General features: G+C 53.6%; 5 protein-coding genes across 5 annotated transcripts; 4 read left to right on the top strand and 1 right to left on the bottom strand.

Annotated features, from left to right (window-relative positions):
- Window positions 1–649: 649 nt before the first annotated feature.
- Window positions 650–4,041, top strand: NECHADRAFT_105467 (uncharacterized protein; the record flags this gene model as incomplete). The annotated part of the gene is made up of 4 exons (XM_003040026.1): window positions 650–927; window positions 992–1,421; window positions 1,469–2,617; window positions 2,668–4,041. 4 exons carry the CDS (start codon window positions 650–652, stop codon window positions 3,781–3,783), a joined length of 2,973 nt encoding a protein of 990 aa, XP_003040072.1. The 3' UTR covers window positions 3,784–4,041.
- Window positions 4,042–4,706: 665 nt separating this feature from the next.
- On the top strand, window positions 4,707–6,398 carry NECHADRAFT_50269 (uncharacterized protein; the record flags this gene model as incomplete). Its single annotated transcript, XM_003040025.1, has 5 exons — window positions 4,707–4,772; window positions 4,829–4,862; window positions 4,918–4,955; window positions 5,005–5,280; window positions 5,331–6,398. The coding sequence occupies 5 exons, from the start codon at window positions 4,707–4,709 to the stop codon at window positions 6,396–6,398; spliced, it is 1,482 nt and encodes a 493-aa protein (XP_003040071.1).
- A 158-nt stretch (window positions 6,399–6,556) lies between these two features.
- On the bottom strand, window positions 6,557–9,510 carry NECHADRAFT_85735 (uncharacterized protein; the record flags this gene model as incomplete). Its single annotated transcript, XM_003039821.1, has 3 exons — window positions 6,557–6,995; window positions 7,046–8,601; window positions 8,722–9,510. 3 exons carry the CDS (start codon window positions 9,508–9,510, stop codon window positions 6,557–6,559), a joined length of 2,784 nt encoding a protein of 927 aa, XP_003039867.1.
- A 367-nt stretch (window positions 9,511–9,877) lies between these two features.
- NECHADRAFT_72284 (uncharacterized protein) lies at window positions 9,878–11,712 on the top strand (the record flags this gene model as incomplete). The annotated part of the gene is made up of 3 exons (XM_003040024.1): window positions 9,878–9,916; window positions 10,015–10,560; window positions 10,618–11,712. 3 exons carry the CDS (start codon window positions 9,878–9,880, stop codon window positions 11,566–11,568), a joined length of 1,536 nt encoding a protein of 511 aa, XP_003040070.1. The 3' UTR covers window positions 11,569–11,712.
- A 2,259-nt stretch (window positions 11,713–13,971) lies between these two features.
- NECHADRAFT_85733 (uncharacterized protein) lies at window positions 13,972–16,663 on the top strand (the record flags this gene model as incomplete). Its single annotated transcript, XM_003040023.1, has 2 exons — window positions 13,972–15,536; window positions 15,583–16,663. 2 exons carry the CDS (start codon window positions 13,972–13,974, stop codon window positions 16,661–16,663), a joined length of 2,646 nt encoding a protein of 881 aa, XP_003040069.1.
- Window positions 16,664–17,409: the final 746 nt, after the last annotated feature.

Raw genomic sequence — 17,409 nt, 5'->3', positions numbered from 1 at the left:
TCGTCACCGCCGTGCGCCAACTGGGCCTGGGCCAGGCCTCGTCACTTTCCCGTCCAGTTCAGACCCCGCTCCCCATCAAGTCAACCTCGACCCTCGACCTCGATTCGGACCTTGATCGATCCCTCTCTCCCTCCCCCTCCAACCCTCACAACCTCCTTCGAGACCGCCAGTTTTCGACCTGCGGTGCCTCCTCACAGGCCACAAACCTCGGTGCCTCGCCTGACGCCCCCTGTTTACGGCGCAGCTGCACCTCGTTTTCAAGCTCAGCTCCCGTCCCATCACGGCCTGTCCCCCGCTACCGCCCCCAAATCATCCATCATCCAACGACCCGCCGACTCGTTCCCGCTACGCTACTGCTACGAGAGATACCTAGATCGGGCCGCATTCTCCGCGACCAGCCGTCTATCGACCCTGCTTCCCGGGAGGCCCGATCTCGTCATTCCCCCGTCCGTCCTTTCGGGTCGCTCAGTCTTAGCTCAGCTGCAACCATCACCTGCATCCGCCCGACCTCTCGCCCGCAACCTCCTCCCGATCCCTCCCCGCGAACCCGCATGCCCTTGGCTTCCCGGCCACAACTCGTCGGGCTTTCAATTCGCCCTTAACAAGCTTCCTCTTCGTCTGCTCGGTTGCGCTCTAGCTGTCGACCGCCATGTCGCAGTCTCCAATGATCTCGGTGCCTCTCAAGGCCACCAACGAGATCGACTGGGTTGCGCCTCTCAAAGGCTATATCCGCGACACATATGGCGACGACCCAGAGCGCTACGCGGAGGAATGTGCCACACTTAATCGGTTGAGACAAGATGTTCGAGGCGCTGGCAACGACAGCACGTCTGGGAGGGATATGCTGTACCGTTACTACGGCCAGCTTGAGCTTCTGGACCTGCGATTTCCCGTCGACGAACAGCATATCAAGATCTCTTTTACATGGTGCGCTTTTTTCGACGACATTCTTGGCCTATGTATTTCTATATACTAACATGGCCGTAACTAGGTTTGACGCCTTTACCCACAAGTCCACAGCGCAATACTCTCTTGCTTTTGAGAAAGCATCCATCATTTTCAACATCTCAGCTATTCTCTCTTGCCATGCCGCACTGCAAGACCGAGCCGAGGAGTCCGGCCTCAAAATGGCCTACCGCAACTTTCAGGCCTCCGCCGGCATGTTCACTTACATCAATGAGAACTTCCTGCACGCCCCCTCGTCCGACCTTAGCAGAGAAACTGTCAAGACCCTTATTCATATTATGCTTGCCCAAGCACAGGAGATTTTCCTCGAGAAGCAGATCGCAGACAAGAAAAAGATTGGCTTGCTCGCCAAACTTTCTGCCCAGGCTGGATATTTGTATGGCCAGGCTCTTGAGGGAGTGCAAGAGAATGTGAACAAGGCTATTTTTGAAAAAGTGTGGTTGATGGTGATTCAGGTAATACCTTGAGAATGATATTGGCTTAACTAAGCTGACAAGTATAGGTCAAAACTAACCTCTTGAATTCCATGGCGCAATATTATCAAGCCATGACAGACGACGAGGCTGGTCAGCATGGTATCGCCGTTGGACGATTGCAGGTTGCCGAGGCTCAAGCAAAAGAGGCTGAAAGAGTTGCTAGGAACTTTCCCAACTCTACGCCCTTGAGTTCTAACCTGAGTGCTGAGTGTGGTGGTGTACTTCAAGAAGTAGCCAAGCGACACCACTCAACCGTACAGAACCAGTTGCAGAGCCTTTTAAGAGACAACGATTATATCTATCACCAAGAAGTACCCGCCGAAGCAAGCCTTGAAGCCGTTGCCAAGCTGCCAGCCGCCAAGCCTATCCCCGTTAGCGAATTGTATGCTGGCCAAGACATCCAGCACATCACCGGCCCCGATCTCTTCTCAAAGATCGTCCCATTTGCCGTGACGGAATCTGCTAGTCTATATGACGAGGAGAAGGCGAAGTTGGTGAGAGCCGAGACGGAGCGAGTAGATACAGCCAACGGCGAGATGGCTGCCAGCCTGGATTATCTAAGGCTCCCTGGCGCATTGCAGGTGCTGAAGGGTGGCTTCGATCAAGACATTTTGCCCGACGAAGATTTCCGGCAATGGTGCGAAGATGTTTCGGACCATGAGAACCCGGTGGCCATTTTTGGATCTCTCAAGACGGAGAAGGAGTCCATCATCTCGATCCTGGAAAAGAGCACTAAGCAGCTGGATATGGAGGAGGGTGTATGCGAGAAGATGCGTTCCAAATACGAGAACGAGTGGACACAGCAGCCCAGTTCGAGGTTGACGACGACACTTCGAAGCGACATTCGCAACTATCGCGAAGCCCTCGACGAAGCTATGAGAAGCGACAACCAGTTGGCGGGCAAGCTGCGTCAAAACGAGATGGACTTTGATGAGATGAGGCGGGCTGCTCAGACGGGTGAGGTTGACCGACTATTCCAGCAAGCTGTTGCAGAGGCACGAGCGCGGTCAAGCAACGCAACTAGCCCGGCTGGCGTTGAGCCCAACCTGTTGGACGACGATTTCGACGAGGGACCCAGCGTGATGGATCAGATCAACAAGGTCGAGGATATCCTTAAGAAGTTGAACCTTATCAAGCGGGAGCGAAACCAGGTGCTGAAGGACTTGAAGGACAAGGTGAGTACATGACTGACAATTACCTCGATAATGTAGCTGACCATGACAAGGCTCACAACGACGACATCTCCCAAATTCTCATCCTCAACAAGAAGTCGATAGCAAACTACGAGACGCAACTGTTTGAGCAGGAATTGGAAAAGTTCAGACCTCACCAGAACCGACTGATACAGGCAAGCCACAAGCAGTCGGCCTTGATGAAGGAGCTTACAAGCACGTTCAACAAGCTGCTGCAGGACAAGCGAGTACAGTCGGAGCAGAACAAGTACGAGACAATTCAGCGACAGCGATCGTCAGTCATCAACAGGTATAAGCGGGCATACCAGGAGTTCCTGGACCTGGTTGCAGGACTGCAGAGCGCCAAGAACTGGTACTCGGAGATGCGTGAGACGGTGGAGAGCTTGGAAAAGAACGTCGAAACGTTTGTCAACAACCGGCGATCGGAGGGCGCACAACTCCTCAACCAGATCGAACAGGATCGGTCGACGAGCAAGAACTCGCATGCCGAGATGGAGAGGGAGAGGCTTCGAGAGCTCATGGACCGAATGTCGATGGACCCGAACAAGTCGGTATCACCTCAGCCTCAACCTCAAACCACGAACCGACCTACACCAGCGCCCGTATTCCAACCGGGACAGGGCCCCCGGTACACGCAGTCGAGCTTCCCAGGACAGTATCAGGTACCCAGTTCGCCGCCACCAAACCAGCAAACAATGCCAGGGCAGCAAGGATACCAGAGCTTCAGTGGTGCACCCACGACACAGTCATTTGGACCAGCTCCCATCAATACGTTTGTGCAGCCCACGTATAACCCAAGCCAGTACGCGACATCTCCACCACCGAACCAGACGTCGTTTTCGATGGGCGGTTATCGAGGTGCGGCGTCACCACCTCCCAACCAGACAACGTTTGGGCACCAGACGCATCAATCATTCAGCGGATACGGTGCATCAGCGGCACCTCAACAGACGCAGGGAGGATACGTGCCTCCAGGATTCGTGCCACCACCTCCTCCCCCAGGCCCGCCTCCGTTGGGACCCCAGCAGACATTCCATTATGGAAGCCAAGAGTTTCCAAACAGTGCGCATCCTACCAGCGCGCAACCTCAGTCAGCAGCGCAACAGCAGCCTCATGATCCATGGGCGGGCTTGAACGCATGGAAGTAATGAATGAATGGATGATGGAAGCAAAGGAACATGAGGATTGGATCACTCGGTGGTTTCATGAGTACTTGGTCACTTGGCACCGAAGGTGGATGTTCAGGGGCCGACTGGGACAAGTATATATCGTCACCGGGGAGACGGCCAAAGAGGCGGATGATAGGGAGGAGAGAGAAAAGTTGTGGCGATTTAGCACTGCAGTGGGTGGCAGGAGTTGACTTTGAGCAATACATGTAGACAAATCGGAACCCACGTTTGCCCTACATGGATGCAATGCAATGCAATATCGAGCCGAGCCGTGCAGAGCATAACATAACTAATAAATAGCCTCGGTGGCTGTTGTAGTCGGCTTCGCATGTCTTTATACCGAGAGGAGGTCGGGATGCGGTCCAAGACCCTTTTATGGAGTAGCTCGACGGCTGCACCCCGCACGTCATTGTCCCGACGGCCGAGCTGCGACCCCCAACGCTAAGCTCTAGCGGCGAGCCCACTGAAGGGACACCGCTAGAGGTACTAATCCAGGTGGTTCTAGTGGCTGTTTTGGGGTCTTGGAGTGGGGCTCCTCCCCCGCAAGAGCGGGCCATCTCTTTCCGCCTTGTTGAAGTCCATTGCTCTCCCGAGTCGGTTCCGCTAGAGTCGAGGTCCGGGTCCGGAGGCAGCGCGGCTATCTTGTCCCTTTTTGGGTCTTCTTCTTCTCCTGCTGCTTCTGCTTCTCTTTCTTTTTTCTTCTTCTTTTTTGTTATCATTACTGTGAGCTGTGTTGTGTGTTAAGATACCTCGACAATTGAATAGCACCGACCAACCCTCAGAGCCGAGCATTTCGTCATTCAACCTCGGGCCAAAGGCAGCACCTTCATCCTGCCACTGTCTTTTTTTGCGCATCGCGACCAGACTCATACCTCTCTACACACACAAAACTATTCTTCATCATGGTGTTAAAGGGCGCCGAAGTTGCTGAGCATAACAATGCCGACTCGTGCTGGGTCATTGTTCACGTCAGTACCTGCGATTGCGTGCTTGCGCTCGAATGATTTACTTACTGGGGCGATAGGGCAAAGCGTATGATGTGACAGAGTTCCTCCCGGGTATGGTCAAGAAGGAAAAGACTCGGGGAGACGAGATGGACTAACAGAGCTATAGAACACCCTGGAGGTAAAAAGATTATCCTCAAATACGCTGTATGTCCTTTGCGCCTCAAAACTCTGGACTGTGTTCTAACATGCGCAGGGCAAAGATGCCACCGAAGAGTACGAGCCCATCCACCCTCCCGACACCCTCGACAAGTACCTCGACGCCTCCAAGCACCTCGGCCCCGTCGACATGGGTACTGTCCAGCAGGAGGAGAAGGAGGAGGACCCCGATGAGGCCGCGCGCCTGGAGCGCGTCGAGCAGAAGCCTCTGCTGTCGCAGTGCTACAACCTGCATGACTTTGAGGCCGTGGCGAGGAGGGTCATGAAGAAGACAGCCTGGGGATACTACTCGAGCGCCGCCGATGACGAGATTGTACGCCTTTTATTATTGCTTGCTTTCTAAAGCTATGCTAACTTGTCTAGACTTTGCGCGAGAACCACAGCGCCTTTCACCGTATCTGGTTCCGTCCCCAGATCCTCGTCGACGTGGAAAACGTCGACATCACCACCACCATGCTCGGCGACAAGACCGACATCCCCGTCTACGTGACTGCCACCGCCCTCGGCAAGCTAGGCCACCCCGAGGGTGAGGTGGTGCTCACCCGCTCATCGGGAAAGCACAATATCATCCAGATGATCCCGACCCTCGCCTCGTGCTCGTTTGACGAGATTATCGACGCTGCTTCTGGTGATCAGGTGCAGTGGCTGCAGCTCTATGTTAACAAGGATCGTGATATTACGCGCAAGATTGTGCAGCATGCTGAGAAGCGTGGCTGCAAGGGCTTGTTCATCACTGTTGATGCGCCGCAGCTGGGACGTCGTGAAAAGGATATGCGTTCCAAGTTTACCGACCCAGGCTCGCACGTCCAGGAGGGTCAGGATACGGATAACAGCCAGGGTGCCGCTCGCGCTATCTCGACTTTCATCGACCCTGCCTTGAGCTGGAAGGATATCCCCTGGTTCCAGAGCATCACGTCCATGCCCATCGTCATCAAGGGTGTTCAGCGTGTTGAGGATGTGCTCAAGGCCGTCGAGTACGGCTGCCAGGGTGTTGTCCTATCTAACCACGGCGGTCGTCAGCTCGAGTTTGCCCGTTCCGCCGTTGAGATCCTTGCCGAGACGATGCCCGTCCTGCGAGAAAGGGGCCTCGACTCCAAGATCGAGGTGTATATCGACGGTGGAGTTCGTCGTGGAACAGATATCCTCAAGGCTCTATGCCTCGGCGCCCGCGGTGTCGGTATCGGCCGACCTTTCCTCTACGCCATGAGCGCCTACGGAGAGCCTGGTGTCGATCGTGCCATGCAGCTGCTCAAAGATGAGCTAGAGATGAACATGCGTCTCATCGGCTGCAACCGCATCGACGAGCTCCACCCCGGCCTCCTCGACACGCGGAGTCTGTTCCAGCACTCTTCCATCCCCGCTGATAACCTGTCGACGACAGTCTATGACCCCCTGGCCGTGCCAGCTCAGAGGCCCAAGGCCAAGCTGTAGAGAGTTCCCCTTTTCATGAGCCATGTTTACCATTTCTTGGATTCTGCTGCATGTGTGTTGGCATAGATGTATAAACTGTTAGAATACACGAGCGACTTGATATAAATATTGAGAAAAAGATCTCATTCGCTACCTATGCACCTTTGTCCTTTATTTCCTTATAGACCTCTCATAAACTCCTGCAACGACATCGGTTTCCTCACAGCATTATTCAACCCTTCATGGTACGTCACCCACACCTTGCGTTCCTTTTCCGTCTTGCGCGCCCTCTGTTCCGTGCTCTCCTTACCAGACTCTACAACTGGCCGTGCCTCAATGATACGGCCAAAGAAGTCTCGCTTGACGGACGATGCGTCCTTGGCAGACGCCTCTTCGACAATCTTCTTGTTCCTAGCATCGGCAGCCTTGGTCAGGCTCTCAAGCCGCCCTGAGGTGCCGCCAGCTTGGAAGCGTGCCTGGCGAGCAAGTGCTTCGCGCTCTGCATTCGTCTTGCGAAGTTCTTGGTCAAGAACCTGTCGAACGGCGTAACGCGTAGGCGCCGCAGAGGGGAGGAGTAGTGAAGCAGCAGTCTCGAATGTGGCGAGAGTGTCGAGATCCCTATAATCAGGGTTAGTGGTGATTCATATGTTCGAGTAGACATGACTTACGGTTCCATTCGGTAAACCCACTGCGGCCCCCGATTGACAAGCGATTCATCCTCAATTCTGCCCTTTTGCAGAGAAATTCCCACCTCGGCGAGTACCTCGGATGCACGCTTAACCATGGTACGCTCGCTCTCCTTGCGTACACTGGCCGTGGTTCCCTGACTTCCACCCACGACGACAGGCTTGACATCAGGGGACACAAGACGCACTAGGTACGGGAGGAACTCAGCAGCCACATCCTCAACACTGCGGAAGGATCGCATGAGCGTAGGGGTGAGTTGACTCTGCAGAGCCTGAAGCTGGGCTCGATTCTGTCTCTCAGCTTCATTAGCTTGATAGTCGGCGCGAGGGCCAGAGAAGGGCATAGGAGGCGTGTTATCCTCCTCAGCTTCACCACCCCAACGACGATCGTAGCCCATACTGGGCAAATACCGCTTCGGTGAAGCGAATAGGTGATGACATGCCAGCACAGGTTGACTGAGATACTGCGAGAGTTCCCACTCCTGACTGGAGTACAGCCGTGACTGGCACGTATCGTGGAAGTGAAGCCACTCATACGCCTGGTTAGGCTTTGTCAGGTAGAGATCATCGTTGTACTCGCGGTTGGGATACTCGGCAAACACCTCGGTCATGATGTGACTGATCTCGCCGCTCGTGTCAATCATCTGCCGTAGACGCTCCATGGCATACTTCTTCTGGTACTCGCCAAAGCCCAGTTCCGCCTTTGGCTGCTCGTGCTGTGTCTTGGATTCTGAAAAGTTCATGGCTTGCTTGGGAAAGCCACCGCCTTCTTGGAACAGACGCGAGATGATGTCTTTGACACCACCGCGGCCGACTCCACGTGCACCACCAGCGCCGTTGGCGAGATCTTGGAGAACATTGCGTTCTATCCACTGTCGAGTAAGGCGACCTGAGCCTTCCAGAGGCGATGCTCGGAAGCGTCCTGCGACCCATTCACCAACCACCATGACACCTCGAAGGTCACCCTCGACAGTGCTCTCGGCGCCCCGTTTAGCATCAATGCCACTAGTCATGCCCCAGGCTGCCTCGCAAAGCTTTCGAGCGGCGTCCTTGTCACAAGGAATACCCTCCTTTTCAAAAACAGTCTTGAGACGACCAACGACTATGTCGATGGTGGGCTTGCCGACATGGATGATTTCCGCCAGACCCGATTGTCGGAGTGGTCGAAGGGCGGGCGCGTAGACATCGTTGCAGATGAGAATCAGGGGACGCATGAGTCGAAAGTCATCACCCTTCTTCTTGCGCCCATGATGGTTCGACGCCGCAGCCCCTGAAGAGTTCTTCTGGTCCAGAAGAACAAGATCTATAAGCGCCTTGACAAAGCCACCATCGCCTGAGGCTCCTGAACCCGACACGACACCGTCGACTTCGTCCACCACGACACACGCAGGCTTGGCCACCTTTTGGGGGCCATCGCCGTCTTTGCGGTTGCTCACCGTCTTAACACTCTCTGTGCCCAAACTTGTTCGAATCCGGTTCTTTACGACATCACGACTTCGGTCGTCACTGGCGTTAATCTCGATAGCCTCGTAACCAGCCTGTCTGGCACATACATGTGCCAATGTCGTCTTTCCCAAACCGGGGGGTCCCGTAAGCATGAGAATCTTTCGGTGCGGCTTCTCTTCTTCGTCTTGTTGCTTCATTCCCGGCCGTCTTACAATTGATGGCCTAGACTTGGCCGCTCCTGGAAACACAATGGGATCCCATTTCTTCAACCAGCGCAAAACTCGTCGATTGGTACCATCGTCGCCGCAAAGGTCCATAAAAGTCCGCGCTCGATACTTCTCCGTCCATAGTAGTGTTCGCTTAGGCCTCTTACCAGTTGTTACTGGTGTTTCGATCGACTGTACCGGCACACTAGGCTCATGTGGTCGTGCTTGTTTCTTAGCAGCGATCTCAGCGGAAGCTGCGCTCATGAGATTATGAATATCGATGCCGTAGTAGCTCCTCTTAGCTCGTCCTTCCTTTGTCTTTGACCGAGCTGCAACCATTGACTCGTATGTGGGTGCCGAGCTTGTCTTTCGCTCCTTGATGGTTGTGGTGTTGCCTTTACATGTCCGGACTGTGAATGATTTGGACGACAGTCTGCCAAAAATGGATGTGGAATAGAGATCCTGCTGGATTGGGAATATTGGCCGCCGGGCTTCCACGTCGATGATCTCTGGTGTTGGCTTAGGGTCGTTGACAGGCTTTGCAGTTGTCGGCTCGACTTCAGAGACTGTCTCTGAAGGCTTCCCACGGGAATCCTCAATCCTGGGGCGCTTCGCTAGAGGTTGTGTATTCAAAAATTCCTCGGCATCGTCGTTCGAGTCGGAGTCGTCATCATCGACCATGAATGGTCCAGCTCGGGCTTTCGGTTTAGGAGGGCCATGGTCGTGGGGTTTGGCGCGCTTCGGGGGAGGAGGAGAGCTTTTGGGGAAGGTGATGGGTGAAGAAGCAGACAACATTTTGAATGGTATTCAGATACAAAAAGAAGGAGAGAATCAACAGTCAAAATGGGAAACAACAATCTGCGGTTGTTGGTGTTGGTGGGCTTGATCCATTTCTCAGTCAAGTCAAGATGGTCTCCGGGTTAGCGACGCGTCGTGTTTAATTGAGTCGCGTCTCCTGTCCGTGGCTGCCCCACTATCGAAAAAGATACGTACCTCTGACCCTCGCACACTCGATTATGTCAGCTTTCAGCCCACCACCAACTTCACATCGGAGCGGCGAGATAATCCGTTGGCCCAGAATCGGCTCGAGACCAAAAATTTGGCTCCTCAAGCTCACCAAGACGAGCCCGATTCCAAGCACCGTGGGCCTCAATTCGTCAAGATGCGCAAGCCGTGGAGATTCTACAGTCTCAACCGCCCAGTACGTTGGTCTTTTCTGCTCCATTGACAAGTTTCAGTCCGATTTCGCTTTGCGCCCGCTCTCAATTCACCATCGGCTAACCGACCCACGCGATATAGAAACTGAGGCAATCATGGAACAAGTACAACCTGTATAATATCGCTCGTGCGGCCGGCCGAGAGCCCCTCGTCAAGGGCCGAGCTACCTTTTTCCAGCAAAAGTGGGCGGCCAAGTCGAAAACCCGAGGCTACCACGGCGAGCACATTCCCGAGAAGAAATGGGTGCGACTCTTTTCCCGACGTCTACTCTCCTCTGTCGACCTTCCCCCGGAGTATCTGGCTGCCAATGATGGTTCCGAGCAGGCGGCTGGTCGTGGTTCAGGCTTGACCACCTCCACGGTGACGGCCGAGTCCTACTCCCGAGTCTCCCAAGGCAGCAACAAGGTCCGGAGTCTCTCCCATCCTGCTCAGCGGAAATCTGGTTATGGCGATGTCAACGAGATGCTGTCTCAGCACTTTGAGAACATGACACCATATATGCAAATGACTTTTGCACCCCTGGAGCGAAGGCTCGACACAGCTGTTTTCCGCGCCATGTTTGCCAGTAGTGTGCGACAGGCTCGCCAATTCATTATTCACGGAGCGGTCAAGGTCAATGGCAAGAAGGTGGGTTTCTAATGATATCTGGAAATTGTGATATCGATTACTGACGTCATGTCATAGATGGTTCACCCTTCTTACGCCTTGAACCCTGGCGATATGTTCCAGGTTCAGATTGAAAAGGTTCTGTATGGAACTGGAGAGCAAAAGAAGCCCGATGAGTCGGTCAAGAAGAGCAGGGAGTCCCTCAAGAACAAGGAGGAGAAGACTAAGGAGTGGGGTCTCAAGCAGCGCTCTCGAATCCTGGAGCATCTGGCTGCCAAGGAGGGAGAGTCTGCCAAGCCCAGCGATGCGCAGCTCGCCGACGAATCGCTCGACGAGCAACGTGCTGAGATGCAGGTCCAATGGCGCCGTGTCAAGAACCTCCGAAGCACGGCTCGAGAGATTCTCAAGGGTGGCAGTGATCTCAGGAACCTATCGGCTAAGCAAAAGAAGGAGCTCCGTTTGTTCCGTGACACTGCTCAGCGCTTCCTCTCTCTACCAGAGGATAGCAAGCTGAGCGCCAGGGACCTCCTCAACGAGATTCAATCTCAGATTGAGAAGCTTGGCTCTGTAGAGAGCTTCCGAAAGGCTGACACCGCCCCATCCGCAGAGGAGACCGAGGAGCAGAAGCTTCAACGGGAAGAGAAGGAAGAGAAGGAGCTGCAGTTCAAGACAAGGGTCTTGGAGGAGGGTATGGATGGTTTCAAGGACGACCGAGAGCGTGCCCGTGCTGCCCGCATTCTCGCCCGAGAAGACCTCACTCAGGATGAGATCCGTCGTCTCGCCGCCATCATGAGGAGGGACGCCGAGAACCCCATCGACGATTCAAAGCCTTATGCCACCCCCTGGCGACCCCGCCCCTACATGTCGGCCTTTGCCTTCATCCCTCGCTACCTCGAGGTCAACCCCAACATCTGCGCCGCCGTCTACCTGCGCCACCCCGTGGCGAGGAAGGGTATGGCCGAGGTTCCCACGCCTTTCAGCTACCTGACCAGCCAGCTGGCCCACAACTGGTACCTGGGACGGGGCTGAAGAAAATGATAGCATATGGTTTATGAGTGAGGATTCTGGCTGCTGGGTGGATGGGGCCGCCCGTGTAATATACCATCTTTTGGAGTGTACGGTAGACAGCCGGATGTACCTTGTATGTATCACCACTGTTAAAAGCATGCAAAGTGTGGATGAAGTCTTGAGCGTTGAAACTTGGAGCACCTATTGATCTGTGTATGCTGTGACTGCTATGTGCCACATCTCTAGGCTTGTGAGCAGCTCGGTCAGGTCATGCTCCCAGAACGACCTATACAAAATGCCATGAGACAAATGAGTTGACGGGATGCGGGGTTTGGCGATGATTCCGCAGGCCTTTAGATTTCATGGTGGCTTGACAAAGAGCCCATGTCAATGCAACAAATGATCTCCCTTTTATGGCCTGGAACCAATTCTGCCGAATCCTCTAGAAACAAAGACCTATGCTACACGCCCAAGTAATATTGCAATGATGGCTGAAGGCTCCCCAAAGTGTAATGGGTGGAAGGTATGTTGGCCATCGGATCTAACTTCCACGTGTGTAACGTGGTCAACAGGACCCCTAAGGCGTTTTAGGAGTGGATTTCTAACGCCATGACAACACGGAGATGCCGTCACTACCTAGGGCCGTGTTAACCTAGGCTTGCAGTATACCTCATTTGAGTATTTATGGTTGGCTAGAGGGAGGCTCATAAGAAACCGATGCAGAGAAACTACGTGTCGTCGATTCTGCCTCATTTTACTAAACATTTCGGAGGATTTTACCAAGCTGTCTCATGCCAAGTAATGCATGATCATGTCAGATACTACAAACCCTATCCCCCGAGATCACAAACCTCGGCGACCTCACCCTTGACATGGCTTGAGCTGGGCGTATGAGGCTCTCTGTGAGTTCGCCCTGTGGATCCTAAGGCATGATCCACTTCAGCAACTCTGGATGGAGGCTGAATCTTGTCGTTCCTGGGCCTCTCAGAGGCTGTGAGGATCCAATATTGGGCTGTTTTTTAATACCCGGTAGTAAAGTTTAGGCTCACTCGATTTCATGTTCTCATGGTTGATCTGTTGGTCCTCTCAATGAATGACTCGACAACACCAGAACCCCCAGAGTGCGGGACCCCCAGGTTGGTTCTCGATGCGCGCCACGGGGCGGCACGGATGGGGAAGGGCTCGGTACAGAAATCAAGGCCAGGGGGAGAAAAGAGGGCAGCAGCAAATGCCGAACTGATAGACATTCCAGGCGTCTTGATACGTCCATGGCAGCCAATCTGGGGGGCGTTTGATGCGACCTTATCAAGAAGGGCTGCCTCTGTTATCAGGGATCCCGGGTCCCCCGTTGCGCTAGGAAGAGGAGCCACACCCTTGGCTGATCCGATCGATAAAGATATGAGCTGCATGGGCGTTTGTCCCACTGGGATGGTATCGTGGGGAGGGGGCATGTATCTGGGGGAACTGCTGTATCTGCCGCATCTCAGGACGGGCTTTGTGCTTGGTGTTTTGAGGACGGCAGTGTTGGCTTCATTCCTTGAGACGAGAAGCCGGATACCGAGCCACTCCGAGTTAGTAGAGTTCCAGTGATAGGGAGTTGGATTTAGGTGGTGGCTCATGGCACAGCCAGTTACATAACGCCTTGTACTGTGAGTCGTCAGAGCCCGGGTTCGGAGGCGGGACCCATCGAGCAGTTTCCCTGTCACGGCGCAGGAAAAAAGCCCTCCTCCACGCTGGGCTCGGAACTGTAGGTACCTCCTTCCTCACAACGTCCTCCCGGTTGGGTCCCTCCTTCTTTTCGACTCTGGTTCTGGATCCTCATCGAACGTCCAATTGCCATCAACCTCCACAGACGCCGCTCTCGGCTTCTGCCATCTCCATCTCATCCCGTCTCATCTCATCTTTCATCATCCCAAAAAAAAGATCTCGTCCCCGCTCTAAACTCTTACTCGTCATCCTTTTCGCTCATCGCCTCTCACGCGTCACTTTGATACAATACAGTACTAGGAAGAACCCCTCGCCTCCCTCCTCAGCCTGACCCCTTCACTCCTCTGGGCCCAACCATGATTGATTACCAAGCACTAAACCGCGGGACGGATTAGTACCTATCTACGCTCTGGTTCAAATAACCTCATTGCCTTCATTCGCATCAACCTACCCGACCGTCGGATCGCCGTCCAACCGCAACGGGTTTATATTCGCTTAGCTCCCTGATTAATTGCTGATCCCCGTTCGCCCCGTAACCCTGATTCCTAGTCCCCCACGAGTGCTCGTGTGGGCCTCTCCCGACGACCAGCGCACCTCGAGTATCGCGTCATACCGTCGTCTCGGAGCTGGTCTTTCTCATCCTTCATCTCCTCTGGCGCCTATCTCACATAGCCTGCCCACATCTCACCCCCGGCAGCGCGCTTCATCACTGAAACCATGGAGGAGCCGCGTCTAAGCACGTCGCAGCAACCCGGCCCATCGGCCCCCAACCCGGGCGCAACACGGAAGAAGTCACGCAGAGGTGCCGATCCTTCGGGCCAGAAGCGGCGATGTGTCAGCACAGCCTGTGTCGCCTGTCGGAAACGCAAGTCCAAGTGTGATGGAGCTGTTCCTAGTTGTGCAGCTTGCTCCAGCGTTTACGGTACTGAGTGTGTCTATGATCCCAACTCGGATCATCGGCGCAAGGGCGTCTACCGTGAAAAGGTCGACAGCATGAAAGCTCGAAACTCGACTTTGCAGATTCTTATTGAAGCTATCCTGAACGCGGATGAGGAAGATGTTCCCGAAATCGTACACAAGATCCGAACTTGCAACAGCCTCGATGCTGTTGCTGAGCAGATTCTCAAGCAGCAGCAAACACCAGAACCACAGCAGCAAGGAACTGAGGACAACGATGATTTGGATCACTCGAATGACAACTATACCACAGAGCCTGTGCAGGGTGAGAGGGATCTCGCTCGGAAGATGGGTGAGCTGAGACTCGAGAATGGCGCCGTTCGCTTCATTGGTGGCACATCTCATCTCATCTATCTGGGCGACCCCAACCATGAAGAAGCCGATCCAAACCCGGAACAATCTGTATCTGGAGAGGACCCCATAACATCCTGGACCCGCGTCACTCAGGACACTCAACTCATCACTCACCTAATCAACATGTACTTCAACTGGCACTACCCCTACTTTACTACTCTCTCCAAGACCATGTTCTTCCGGGATTTTATGAGAGGCAAGTCGGGACTGGGGAGGGGTACTGCGTATTGCTCGTCGCTACTAGTCAACGCTATGCTTGCCCTTGGATGTCATTTCACGAGCGTCGCTGGAGCCTATGGAACACCAGGCGATAACCGAACAAAGGGCGATCACTTCTTTGCCGAGGCGAAGCGCTTGATTGTCGAAAACGACGAATATGAGAAACCCCGGTTAGTTACCGTCCAGGCCCTGGCACTCATGTCGGTTCGGGAAGCTGGTTGCGCCCGTGAGGCGAAAGGCTGGGTATACAGCGGCATGAGTTTCCGTATGGCAGAAGATATTGGCCTAAACCTAGACGTTGGCCAGCTTGACAAGGAACGCATGAGCGACTACGAGATCGATGCCAGGCGAATTACCTTCTGGGGATGTTATTTGTTCGACAAGTGTTGGTCAAACTATCTTGGAAGACTCCCACAGATTCCCAAGAGTTCTTTCAATGTCTCCAAGTTTGATGTCTTTCCTGACGAGGATGCTGAGTCGTGGTCACCTTACACCGACAACGGGTTTGATCAGTCATCCAAGCAACCGTCAAGAACCCGAGCCATCGCCCTCCAGATGTCGAAACTTTCCGAGATTAGCAGCGATCTGCTCGCATTCTTCTATCATCCAAGCACGATTGGCAAGTCCAGTGGCAAAGCCGTGGAGCTCAAGAAGCTGAGCGAGTTGCATCGCCGCTTGGAAGAATGGAGAAAGGAACTTCCAAAGGAGTTTGAGCCCAAAGATGGCCAATTACCAAATGTGCTCCTTATGCAGTGAGTAGAGCGTCCATGACTTAGCGACACAACTGACCATATACAGCATGTTCTTCCATCTTCAATACATCCACCTTTTTCGACCATTTTTGAAATACTCACCGGCGGCTTCTCCCCTCCCGCCGCACGTTTCACCTCGGCGCATATGCACAGCAAATGCGGGCGCCATCTCAAAGCTTCTCCGGTTATATAAGAAACTCTGGAATCTGCGCCAGATCTGCAACATCGCCGTGTACATGGTGCATAGCGCGTGCACAATACACTTGCTAAATCTCCCCGAGAAAACCGCCAGAAGAGATATCACGCATGGAGTGAAGCACCTTGAAGAAATTGCCGAAGATTGGCTTTGTGCAAGACGAACTCTTACCATCCTGAGCGTTCTCGCTAGAAAGTGGAACTGCGAACTTCCTGAGGACGCTGCATTCGTGCTTCAACGAGCAGATGAGAAGTACGGAACTTACAGTACATCTGATGTTCCTTCACCTCAATCTAACATGGCTGCTTCGCCGCTTTCGGATGGTGGCTTGGGCCTCAAGACAGGAGGCGACTATAGCCCCTTGACTCAGTACTCTCGAACACAACTCGCCCGACCTATGCAACAAATCCAGCAACAGCAACCACAACGATCTGTAACGGATCCCATGACAACGAGTGCCTCGCTCTCGAATGTTAACCTGGCTCAGCAACAAGGCATGTCGGCAAACGGATCCAACCTGGCTTTCTGTGCCGATTCGATGGGTGGATGGGGACCTGTCCCTGTATCGACGTCGATGCCATCTTACCAACCAACATTTGGGTCTGTCAACCGCAACGGCATACCGACCAGCAGCCCGGGTATGTCTTCTGGCAACCAGCCAACTTCAAATCGACCAATGAGGATGGACGGCCAGGAATGGTTCTTGAATGATAGTGCGAGATGGCACCAAAGCTTTGAGGCCTGGCAGATGGCCAACAGCGGGCAGGACAACTCGGTGTTTTTGTTTGGCGATTCTACCAACCAAGATACACCTGCCAGCAACCCAGAGAGCAACTCTAGCATGCAGAACGAGGTTAACGACCAGATGGCAGTATTCGATGGGTTAGGGGCAACATTGTCAGGAGGCGGGTGGCTACCTGGCCTGGACTAACGGATGACACTTTCTTTTTTGTTTCGAGTAATGACGAATGAATCAGCCGCTTCAATTTAATACAGAAATCTCTTGGGGGTTAGAAGGCTGGACTCTGCCATCAAAGGCATCAACTTCAAATTGGAATATTCGAGTTGGAATACCCATGCTAGTCGGATCGATAGAGTTCATGTATATTAGACAATCAATAATGGCTTTCTTGGATGAGTATCACGGTGTCGTGTGGTTGGCCCCTGAAAAGTAGTATAACCGAGGCATTTGGAGGTCACCACTCACATCATGTTGTCTGATGTAGAGCGCTATGTTACTAGCTCTCTTTCTCGGATATGATGTCTGTATGGTATTACTGAAAGGTAATAGTCTCTCCTGCAAAACACCTGCAATCTTGGGGACTCAACGCGAGCGTGTCGTGGCACTTTAAAGCTGCCGGACCGACCATGCAGGTGGCTCTCCATTGGGCATAATACGCACCACACAAGTAGGCTCGTAATCGGACACGAAGCATCTGTAACTAGCTACACGCAACTTTGTCAGAATGGTGGAGGTTGCCCTTAAGAAACAAGCACGTGGTAACTGGGAACAGGGCACGAGCAACCACATCATGACAGTTGGCTGAGAAAGCATCAGAACTCGAAATTTGGACAGTGGCAGGGGCAGTGCGGCACACACACACTACAAAGGTCACGGCCAGGAGGTTGAACGATTGCCATGAGGAAAGACATGGGCTTCGCGACAGTCGCGCCGTT

Source organism: Fusarium vanettenii (genome assembly GCF_000151355.1).
Source record: "Fusarium vanettenii 77-13-4 chromosome 10 genomic scaffold NECHAsca_82_chr10_2_0, whole genome shotgun sequence".
Taxonomy (NCBI): Eukaryota; Fungi; Ascomycota; class Sordariomycetes; order Hypocreales; family Nectriaceae; genus Fusarium; species Fusarium vanettenii.
The sequence above is the reverse complement of the archived record's forward strand: the minus strand, read 5'-3'. Positions and strand labels throughout refer to the sequence as shown.